This window comes from Fistularia commersonii, chromosome 1 (genome assembly GCF_037954325.1).
Source record: "Fistularia commersonii isolate RoL2024-O1a breed Wild chromosome 1, RoL_Fcom_v1.0, whole genome shotgun sequence".
In the NCBI taxonomy this organism is placed as follows: Eukaryota; Metazoa; Chordata; class Actinopteri; order Syngnathiformes; family Fistulariidae; genus Fistularia; species Fistularia commersonii.
The window spans coordinates 28,510,255-28,521,935 of record NC_141284.1 but is presented as its reverse complement, the minus strand read 5'-3'; the positions used below and the strand labels follow the sequence as shown (position 1 = coordinate 28,521,935).

The window sequence follows — 11,681 nt, the reverse complement described above, 5'->3', positions numbered from 1 at the left end:
GCAGGATAAGCGGTAGATAATGAATGAATGAATGAATGAATGAATGAATGAGTAGTTGTCAGGGAGAATCCAATACGTTTCAAGATGTTTTCTTTCTTTATCCTCTTATTTTCCACATTTTCTGTGAAAAGAACATGGAATTACGTTTCTTTTCCAGAACATGTTGTCTTCATTGTTTCCACTTTTAAAATGTATTTCAATTTTTGAAAAGACCCAAAGTCCCGAGGGCTTCTCTGAATCACTTTATTAAAAGATTATTGTTTACAGTGTTAAATACAATATCCCAGGAGAAGTCTCAACTGTACTAAGAAGCAGAACCAAACTCAACCTCACGTTCCATTCATGTTCCACCCACACACTGTGTCACACCTATAGAGCTTTACAATTTATAATCTCTTCAGCTGGAAATGATGGGAGAAAAAAAAACAAAACAAAACACAGGAGGCGATGCCTTCGGTTGACAGTGTATCTGTGCAAAACTGGCAGATTTGGGACCCGGAGCTCAAATTCCAGCAGCTTGAATCCATCCCAACATGAAGCGACCCCTTCACGCTGGATGGGGAGAAGTTAAAGGTTTTTGCCATCGGGGCGGTCGTGGTGCATTTCTGGGGTGTAAGTCAGGAGGACGATCATGACCCACAGATGCAGCACGGCCTGCGGAGAGAAGGCAACCAAACATTGTTTGATTTTATTCAATACTATATCATCGTGTATATTCACAAATGTAGAGCCCAAATGGCTGAATTTAATAGTCGCGATCATCCTGTTAAACATACGGTTGTTAAATTGACTCCAAATGTTGCTCATCTGTATGGTAACTTGAACTTAGCACTGAAAGTCAAATAATAGCCACTTGATCAATAACAGAATATCGATGGTTGGAATGCAAAACCTCCGATCTGAAAAAAACACTTTTTTCAGGAAATGAAAAAAATGTTTCATTTGATTATAGTATGGTCTTTGGTACAGATATTCAAGAATATACTATTGTTCACAGACTATATTTCTATGTTATAACTTTAAAACCGGTAGCATGTATTTTTACCATTGACAATGCAGATAAGTGTTTTTTCCTCATTTTTTCTGCTTCATTGTGCACATAGGAGTTTTGTCATGTGACATTTATGTCAAAAGAAAGGGTGGGACTATCTTGCAGATAGACTGAAAATGTGGAGCCGTCCCATTTCTCACTGTTCAATGCAAAAACCCAAAATCGAAAAATTTGCAGATAGGAGGTTTTGCATTCCAGCCATCGATATGTGGATTTTCAAATCGGTCTCGGTCCCACAAGTCCAGTACGACTCCATCGGGCTCCGTTTCATTTGGACAAAGCCTCCAACCAATACTCACCATGTATGAGATGACGAAGACCCTGGCCATCGGGTAGCGCCTCAAAAAGATCCCCAGTCTTATACTGAAGTGACAAGATCGCTTTCATTTCAGATCAAATATACAATCAATGAGACCCTACAGTTACAGTTTAATAGCGTGATGGGAAAAAATGTCCAGAAGTTAAAAACGACCCTCACCTGAATCGATCGATGGAGCTGGCCGCCTTGCGTACTTTGCCGTAAACCCCTGGGGTCTCGTAGTCGCTGAAAAGAACCGGTGTGTTTCTTTGGCGAGCCCCTGAAAGTTCGACACGTTAAAATAAAAAGAAATGAAAAAATAAATCCGTTAATAACTAAGCCATTACTGTTGTTAATACTAATACAAACCTACTAGCAATAACTTTTTTGCTCGCTCTAAGCGATCTCAGACAAAACTGTTCTCCGTTCTACTACCTCAGTGGTGGAACAAACTTCCGGAAGCAACAAGACTAGCATCATCTCTCTCAACCTTCAGGAAACAGGTAAAAACTGTTCTCTTTCAGGACTTTTTACTGCGCTGATGCCCCGGATCGGGTTAGGCAGCAAGTTAGGCTATGCAGTGTGTGTGTGTACGTTTGTGTATGTCTAACCCCAGCTTACTGTTCTGTATATTTCCTGTGCATCTTGTATTTGCAAGTGTATTTGCAGTCCTTATGTCCTCTATTGTAAGTCGCTTTGGATAAAAGCGTCTGCCAAATGCAATGTAATGTAATGTAACTATTGAGGCCAAGAAGGTGAAACAAGGCGGTTTTCATGTGTAAAAACTGTGCTACTTTGCTTCAGTAACTCTTTCACGCCAGACTGCTATCCGTCCATCTTTGAGTCCAGTTGGACGTTTGCGGAGCAATTCTTTGACATCGTGTTCACAAAACGAGCTCCGTCACTCGCCCCCGAGCGTACCCGCTCCGTCCAGGCTGCTCATGTTGATGGCGGACCCTCCGCTCTGGCCTCCCTGCACGCTCTTCAGCTGCTGCTCCAAATGCTCCAGCTGAAAGACCAGGGAGTTCTTCTCCGTCCCCAGCGCCTCCAGCATGGTCTGCTTCTGGATCAGCGTCTCCGTCAGCTGGTGGAGGCGATTCTCCAGCTCCGTCTGGCTGCTGCTGCTCAGAGTCTTGTTGGTCAGCTGGAGACAGGAAGCAGAAAATCCACGGCGTCAGCGCAGAGACGTCTCCTTGCGTGCCGTATGGGATTTTTTTCCTGAAATCGTTTTCCAGGATCGTTTTAGCAACAATCTCGTCACTGGAACTTCTGGAATTTCCAAATTGAATTTCCAGGGTATCTGCGGCTGCTTTTTATACAACGTCCTTATTCGAGGATTAATTCGGTTCATATTTTTGAACACAGTGCCATGTTATTCTTCATTAAATATATATATATGTTTATTTTCTTTTTAAATGCAAATTTGCCAACAACTTTAACCACGGTTGGATTTCTTCTTCATTTTAATGTTATCGTAAATGATTTTTTTAGGGTAATCTTGCATCCAATATTGCATAAATGCATAGTTTTTTTTTTTTTTTTTTAAATAGCTTTCGGGATAATTTATTCATTTATGGATTCTTCATTTCCCTTTACAATCATCCACAAGGAAATCGAAGAATCCAGATTTTCGAATACTTCTCGTTCATCTTCCGTGGGGTTTGGTCAGGTGTTGGAAGGTTTTCTATGTTTTCCAGAACGTGCAGGAGTTCCCAGGATCGGGACGGAACCGACCTGATTCCTGAGTTTCTGTATCTCGTCCTCTCGGTCTTTGATGCGCGTCTGCAGAGTGGATTTGGCTCGATGGTGCTCCTCCTCTAAATACTGCAACTCCTGTCATTTAAAAAGGAAATAAATGACTTCTCTGAGCTTCGGGATTTGGGACTGCGAGGCAAATCCACCCGTTTCAAGGACGTCCCCGCTTCCCCTCACCTGTTTATGCCGCTCGACCTCAGCCTCCAAGTCCTGCTTGGCTCGGCTCTGCAGGGCCTGCTGCTGCTGCAGCTGCTGCTGCTGCTCCCGCCACGCCTCCGCCTCCGTCAGCGACTGGGTCTCCAGGTCCTGACGTGCGGACGGGAAGCATTGTGATGACATGCAAGAGTTTTCTCCACGCCTGTTTTACAGTGGATGCTCGCAGTTTGAACGACAGTCGCAGCGAATCTATGCAGACGTGTTCGAAACGCAATAGATCGGGGCGGGTTTGTTTGTGACATCACTACCCTCTACATGGAGGAGCAGCCCGTTCAAAATAAGGCTGGAAGATATTTAGTGCTATCGTGTCGGACTTTTGACATCTCTTTGCAGATTCCAAAAACAACAAGAATGCTGTTTTGCTCAGTAAATTCACCTGATTTACTCACTTATTTTTCCCTTTATATAATAATAAGAATAATAAGAACAACTTTATTCATCCCGAAGGAAATTGTTGTGCCAGAGTTTCAAGTAAAACATAACAATAATAGATAATAGTAGGAAGGAGGGAGAATAAGAAATACAAATAAAATACAAAGTGTCAAAGTTAAGGCTATCAAGTGTTTTAAGGTCTTAAAAAGTACAAAGATTTGAATATTCCCTTCGGCTGAAGGAAGAGGAATTAAAGATAAAATAATAATATTAAATTAAATGATTTATAATAATATAATATAAAAAAAGAACTAAATTAAAATAAAAAAAATAAATAAATAATAATGACTGACCCGAAATAAAGATCCTGATTTCAAAAATTACTTAGAAATTTCCAAATAAGCCGTAATGAAGTCATCAAAAAAAAAAAAAAAATTGAATAGAAAGTACTGCAAACATAGCAAAGAAAAAAAGGGAAATTGGCAAACTGTTGACATTCTCATACAGAGGAGATGGTTGTGAATACAGTGAAGGATGTTTCCATGCACCTCCCCATCCACACCTGGATTTCCATCCGGAGCGTTTGCACTTGCGCCTGCAGTTTCTGGATCTCGTCCTTCTGCAGCTCCTTCTCGTGACGCAGCTCCTCCATTTCCACGGCGGCGGCCCCGCCGCCGTCCAGCACATCCAGCCCCGAGCCCTCCTTCAGGCTGCTGATCAGCTTCTCCTTCGACTGGTGGCACCAAGAAATAAAAAAAATTTAAAAAAAGACACGTTGTATTCCAGCAGATTCATCATTCATCATTAATAATTTGCAAAAACTTAGAGGAAATAGTGAGAGGCCACTTCAGTGAAGCAGCTAAGACGCATTAATCAGCAGGATATTATCAAGTCATGGCAAGGAAGGGTATTAAAGACAGAAATCTGTAATATAAACCTAAAAACACTTTAGATGTAGCTTTATGTTGGGGTGTAAGACACTTGATTTGACAATGTTTTTTCAGTTGGGGGAGGTAGGCATCAAAAATACCAGGATGTCTGCAGTGACGTACCTGCAGGATGCGGGACGCCTTGTGTTTGTAGTCCTGGAGCTCCTGCTTGGCCGTCTCTGCTGAGGCCTTGGCGCTCCTCAGCTGCTGCTGGAGGTCGTCCACCCTGAGCTTTTCCTCCGCCACGCGGCGCTCGCCCGCCGTCACCGCCTCGGCGAGCGTCTGCCTCTCGGCCTCCAGTCTGGACAGGCGGCCGGCGTACTCGCTCTGGATAAGGGGGGGAAGCGTGAGAGCTGCTTTGAGTTTTCACAGCTTAACAGTGAAGGTGGATGTGGAGCGTTAAGAGTCTTTAGCGTCGATCGAAGGAAGTTCAAATAAAGTTGTGATTCGAAATGGCATCGGGGTTCCCAGCCTTTCCTCGTCATGATTTCCCAGCGGTGGGTTAACTAGTCCAGGGGTCGGCAAGCCGTAACACCCAAAGAGCCATTTGGACCCGGTTTCCTCGGAAAAGAAAACACTGGGAGCCGCAATTACTTTTTGACATCTAAAATAAAGGTACCACTGTATATATTGCTTTTTATTACCTTTACACTTTGTATAAACAAGTGTGTAGTGTGTTGCTTCTAAAATTCACAAAGTATTACGGAGAAAATTAAATTTTATTTATGTAATGAACTCATTTTGAGCTTTGGGCTTTCAGAGCGTGTAGCGGTACCTTGACCTAAATTTTAAAAATAAATTGGGAAAAAGTCACTGTTAGTAAACAATAAAAAATAAATATTTGCAAAATATCTTCCTAAATATTTATTTTACCTGGTTTATGGGTTTATGCTCCTGAACTTCTGCGCACAGCATCTGCAAATCGGGACTTTACCGGCTGGCGGGTATACCGGCTTCCGCCAGTGTGACGTTATTTTGAGCGGCGAAAAATAATAAATATAATTTTATTTAATATTTCAAGATCACAATAACCTTCCAACTTGGACCTAAGGGTTGTTGACCCCTGACCTAAACAAAAGATTTCAGCAGCAGTGCAGCTCACTGGATCCTCAGTAACTCTCACTGACTCCTTGTTCATTATCTAATACAAATGCTTTCCCATTCACTTCTTGCAAACTGGAACTGATTTTTATCTTAATATTAGCGCATCTTTTCACCATTTTACCAGAGTTCATTTCATGTTAAGGTTTAATTTAACCGCTGACTATTTTCCGCAGTTTTTTTTTTAAATATGCAATTCATAGAATTCAATATATAACGTTTTTCTAACCGTTAAATACTTTTCCAAGACAGTTTCTTTTTCTCTTGCCCTCCATTTTTGACCCAGGCCTTGAGGGCGGGACTAAGATCGTACCCCCTAAGATCGTATCAAAAATATGTATTTTTGTCATTATTTCATGAAAAATACCTTCTAAACATGTTGCTCGGCTTAGCATTGAAAGGCACAACTATCAGGTGGTTAAAACCGGATCCCCCTACATATAATATATGGATCCAAAAACTGGGACATTCACCTGATGGAGCAAATTACAAATAAATTAAGACTTCTTTTTACTCAGTCGTGTCTTTACTAATATAATGAAGTTATAGTCAAGGAGTTTTGGCCTGGCAATCATCCCATCCCCCCCCTGATATTTCTGTTACTATTTCCTACTTATTTATCTCTTACCATGTCATCTCATTATATATTTTAAATGTACGTGTCATATTGTTGTTGAGAAAAACTAAATAAAAATGGAGTTAAAAAAATGTATGTTTTGCAGATCGCATAAAACACCTTTTTGAATTTCCACACCTGAAGCCTAAACTCATTGCAGAGTGATGACATTGAAATTTGTTTATATTCTAAGTTCTCTTGGTAGTAGCATAAATGACATGCATTTAGGCGGTATCTGTTTACCAGATTGGGTTCTTAACTGATCGTTACCTCAGCTCACTTTCTTCACTTGCTGGATTCTGTGCACGAATGGGACTCAGTTGCGAAAAAAAAGGGTCAAATATTACACATGAAGGGTGTAACAGCAGTAAAACACCATTTTGCGTGCTAATTGTCTATTTATTTACTAAGTGCCCGAGGATATTTTGCCATGCAGACGGGAGGAGCCGGGGATCCAACCGACAACCTTCTGACCCAAGAGCAAGAAAATTGAACAAATTTGATGAATGTGATCTGCGTCTAAATGAGACATCATGACAACTCAGTATGCTCGACAAATATTCAATATCACCATGAAATTACAGCGGAGATTTATGAGCGGAGATGAACCTGCATGTGGCGATAGTTGTCCTCCTCCCTCCTGACGGCCTGCTCCATCTCCCCCAGTCGCTCCTGCAGCGTCTCCAGAGCCTGCGAGTGCATACTGCTGCCTTCCGAGTGGTCCTGAATGATTCTAGAAACCACACCGGCGCATTGAAGAGGGGGAAATCTTGAAATGAAAAAAAAACAAACCCGATTCCGCGTGGTATTTGGCTCGTACCGGGACGTTTCCTTCTGCGCCTCCTCCAGCGCCACGCTGCGGCTCCTCAGCAGCTGGTCCGCCTCGTCCAGTCGGATTTTCAGCACGGCCAGTTGGGCGTCTTTGGCCGAGATGGTCTCGGTGAGGTCGTCCACCTGCGAGCGCAGCCCCCGCGACCTTCGGTCATTCTGAGCCTGCTCCGAGTTCCACTTGTCCGCGCGCTGCCGGGCCTGGGTGAGTTCTGCAGGAGGAGATGCCCAGGATCACATTTCCTGTTTTTTGTCATTATTTGCCTGCACATATTGTTTCCCCTAATTTGTTTTTGTGGATTTCCACCCCCACAGTTCTAATAATCATCGCCAACTGATAGATCAAAATCAGGATAAGTGTGCAATGATATTCATGATTGTTTCAAGTAACCACAGCACTTGGTGAGTTGCACACAAAGCTGCACTCAAATGGTTTCTCTGCACTGCCAACGCGGTTCATACTTGTAATAATGTTTACACGACCATTATTTCTTATCGATACATATCAAAATGCACTAACGCAACCGTTTCCACACCGCACTCATGACAATAAACGGCGTGAATCTCGAATCGAATGTGGATAACTCCCACAGCGTCGTGGGAATCCCCTGCAACCTCGGGATCAGGGTGACTGGGCCACGTCTTTTGGCATCACTTGAGTAACCACGGCAACAATAAAGACCACAAAAAAACCCTGGAAATTCAACGACTTGTCCTACAGCTTAAAAAAAAGAGTGTGTGTCATAAGTGAGCATCATCGGAACGAGCTTAACACAAACCGAGACACACTGAGTGCAGGAAAGGCCGAGGAGTGACGACGGCAGACTGACGACTCCTCGCTTGACCAAGTAGCAGGGAGTTCTTTCTCTCACCGTCCTGGAGGTCTTTGGTTCGCTGGATGACCGACGCCATCTCCTGGTTGAGGGAGGCCACTTCGCTGCGGAGGAGCTGGTTCTCCAGACGCAGGCTGGACAGGACCTGGCTCTGCGGCTCGTCTGCCCGCTGAGGCTCCGCTCTGGCGGCCTCCTGAGGGACGGCCATGCCCGAGTCCGAACTCTCAGGCGTGTCTGTGGAGGCCGAGGTGACGCGCCACCACAGAGATATGACCGCTTTTTCATTCTTTTCCAGGCATTTCTAAAACCTCATTTTTCATGCTTTAAAATATGTGTATTTTCTGTGTCATTTTAATGTAGTTTTAGGGCTTTAGGGCTTCTCCGCGATTCCCAAACTCATTAAATATCATACAGCGATGACGTCTGTGTTAGCGAGCGGAGAGTCTTACCGGGTACTTGCTCTTTAGCGGAGCTCTCTTCGGTTTTATAGCTGTTCGCTGACAGAGAGCTGAGGCTCGACGCCCGGGACACGCCGCGGGTCGAGGGTGGCGTAGACGGGGCGGAGGGGACGGCGGAGGCGGGAGGCGTCGGGTTTTTAGCCTCTGTGACAGGAGCCGCCGCTTTTGCAAGTTCTCGCCTTGAATCCCTCCTGTTGCCGGCCGCCGGTTCCGAGCTGTTTAGAAAGTCGAAGAGCATGTCGTCGTTCACGTCCCGCTCGCTCTTTTTGGGCCTCACGAAGCCAGAGGAGGCCTTGGCGGGGGCGGGGGCGGCGCCGGCCGGACCGGCTGTGTCACCCACAAGGGACGCATTGGACTTCTTGATGTTGCCTGCAGCTGCAGAGATGAAGCTCGGTGTGTGGTGGGACGACTGGTGGTCGGGATGCATCAGAGCCACGGTGGTCTCTTCTGCGGTGATGGTCGGCTCTCCTTCGTAGAATGACGCGAAGGATTGTCTCGCCTGGTTTTTGCTGAGAGCGGTTGAAGCTCCCTGATCGATCTTGTTCAGGAAGTCTTCGGCTTTCCCGGCAAAGTCGGCAAACCAGGACATTTTGGTTCCTGCTGGTGGAAAAGAGGATGTTATTTCAAGTTTGACAGGGAGTGCGAGTGTTGGGCTCATGTCTGCTACACTATAAATATTTAATACTTAAATACATTTTTTTATATTCTTTCTGCTCTTGGTCGTAGAATAAGTAGAATAAGCAAATAGAAATAAAGTTTATGCCATGCAAAAATGGAATGCTAGATTGGGCTCTTAAATGAAAGCAAACTCAGCTCGCTTTATTCAGTTGCTGGTCCACGTATGGGACTGGGTTGCAAAGAAAGAAATGTGTTCAATATTATGTATACACAAGGTGTAACTGCAGTAAAACACTTTCTGATTTTCCTTTAAATACTCTTCGTCTTCAAAAAAAAATATCCCCTGCTCTGATCTCAAAATTAAAGTAGACGAAATTGCAACTTTGAATGAATATTGATTAGTTGGGGCGGCACAGCGGCGCTTCGGCCTTGCAGCCTCGTTCCGACAGGGGAACAACATGCAGCAGGTCGATTGGAAAAATTGCCCAGATGGGCAAATGAAAGAGCGAATGGTTGTATGTCAGTTTATAGGGTTCTGAGGTTGACTGGCGACCGGTCCGGGGTTTCCCACGCCTCTCGTCCCATGACGGCTGGGATCGACTCCAGCATCCCCCGAGACAACGAGTAGGAGAAGCGGGAGATGATGGATGGATGGATTAGTTGTGCAAGTCCTTCACTGGAACAGACTTATTACAAGTGTGTTTGTCTACGACAAAACTCAGTATTCTGTTCAGACTGAAACAAAGACATGACGTATGATGATTTGAGATTGATCTGTTTCTGCAGTCACCTTCAAAAGCTTGTACTTCACATTTATTGCATTTATTATTTTCGTGTATTTAAGTCTAACTCAGGGCTTATGTGCCGCACAGAGCATTTAAATCTAATGTTGTTTTTTGAGTTTGTTCTTCTCACATGCACAGCGTAAGAATAAAATTCCAATACAGAAACAAAAAAGTATATTCATGTCAGTACAACATAAACGATGAGTCCAGCTAACACGAAAACAGGTGCCATTCTCATATTCTTGTCTTGGATTCAACCGGATTGCATTGGTCACAGACCTTATGGATAAAAGTAGATGGTCCAGATTTAAGTTTATGATGATGCTCTTTAAAAACAAATGGCCTACTACCATCGACTTAAAGACTATTCTGTCTTTGGACTTAGTGCTGCTCAAGTTTAAGAGCCAAGCTAAGACTGTGTGTGACAGTGAGGCCACCCCACACACCTTCTCATGCAATATTTTTGTTAACTGGTGAATAGGACAATGAGAGAACACACATTTTCCTTCTAATAGAAAATCACAGACTGTGTCGTGGGTGCAAAACTGGGGTTCAGGGGTGAATAACGTCACGTCACGTCACGTCACGTCAGCCCTGTTATAAAACCAGTGTAAACACAGTTGTTTCTTGATAACCGGGCAAGGCTAACGAGTTAGCCGGCTAGCTCAGTCTTGCTATGCTACTCTGGCTTACCGTGCCGCAAGACGTCCAGATGTCAAAAAGTCGAGAGCCACCGGGCTATCTTCGCGGTTTAGCAAAACATGAGGGAATCAGATCATTTGAACGCGAATGGTCAAATGTCATCATCTATCCAAATAGGATATCAGTGCTCATCTCAATACGTGGACCAGGAAGCTCCTCAGCTAGGACCCCATAACAGACTGTCCGCGGCTGTGCCTGATCATAAATCGACCAATGAGCGATCAGGTCGCGACTGAGTTTGTTTTCTTCTTCAATTAACTGGAAATGTCGTTTTTTTGAATACATTTGATAAGGAATCGATTGCCACGCTGCGAACTATGTATCTGACTCTACCCATACCCTCCAAGGCAAAAGAGACCCACTTCAAAATTATGAATGACATCTACCCATCTAGGGAATTATTGAGGGTACGCTTTAATTTTGAAGATAATATTTGTACCTTAAGTGAAGACAACATTGACACCACTGACCATGTATTTTTCTCATGCGAAAAAGTACAGGGCTTTTGGGCTAAAACTCAAAAATGGGTTAAAGATAATTTTCCATCGTCACCAGCTTCCTTCTCAAGAGATGACATAACATTTGGTTTACTTTTAAGCATCAAGAGATGAACTCTGTGTCAATGTTATTTTAGGCCTGGCCAAGTTCTTCATTAACAAAAACAGAATGCAAAAATGTTCCCCAAATTTTAATTTCTTCATAAAGGATTTTGAATTGTGTAAAAAATTCTTAAAACTGATGGAAAAATCCAAAAACCAAAAAATATACAGTTTGATGTCTGAGATTCCCTGTGAACCGCCAACTTAATTACATGTTATATTCCCCTTGCAATTTCATTTTTCCCCTTTCTTTTAAATTTTATTTTTCTATCTATTTAATTATTTCCTTTTACTTTCTTTTTTTTGTCTACAATTATACATTTCTCGCAAATCGTTAACACCATTAACTTCTGATTACATACAGAACCAATGTCCTTATGTCCTTTGCTTCCTCATCCCTGGTTGTTTCATTGACGTTCAGCTCTACCTTGCCATGTTTATTTGTACATATGTATATTTGTTTGTACTATTTATGTTCAATAAAAAAAAAAAAAAAAAAAATTTTTTAAAAATGGAAATG

General features: G+C 43.1%; 1 protein-coding gene across 1 annotated transcript; it reads right to left on the bottom strand.

The window, feature by feature from the left end:
• Positions 1 to 226: 226 nt before the first annotated feature.
• On the bottom strand, positions 227 to 10,739 carry golga5 (golgin A5). The gene is made up of 13 exons (XM_086158788.1): positions 10,554 to 10,739; positions 8,449 to 9,054; positions 8,039 to 8,233; positions 7,159 to 7,378; positions 6,948 to 7,071; positions 4,745 to 4,948; positions 4,255 to 4,425; positions 3,282 to 3,410; positions 3,084 to 3,182; positions 2,271 to 2,493; positions 1,530 to 1,629; positions 1,351 to 1,414; positions 227 to 654 (listed from the first exon to the last, which is right to left on the bottom strand). Exons 2-13 carry the CDS (start codon positions 9,044 to 9,046, stop codon positions 568 to 570), a joined length of 2,214 nt encoding a protein of 737 aa, XP_086014914.1. The 5' UTR covers positions 9,047 to 9,054; positions 10,554 to 10,739; the 3' UTR covers positions 227 to 567.
• Between the last annotated feature and the right edge of the window lie 942 nt (positions 10,740 to 11,681).

What these genes read in the sequence shown, in the direction of transcription:
- golga5 (XM_086158788.1), bottom strand. Translation starts at nt 9,046, where the DNA reads ATGTCCTGGTTTGCCGACTTTGCCGGGAAAGCCGAAGACTTCCTGAAC. An exon ending in AGGCGTCCCGCATCCTGCAG is followed by an intron (nt 4,426 to 4,744) that starts GTACGTCACTGC and finishes TGGTGCCACCAG; the next exon opens with TCGAAGGAGAAGCTGATCAG. An exon ending in TACAGAAACTCAGGAATCAG is followed by an intron (nt 2,494 to 3,083) that starts GTCGGTTCCGTC and finishes TCCTGTCTCCAG; the next exon opens with CTGACCAACAAGACTCTGAG.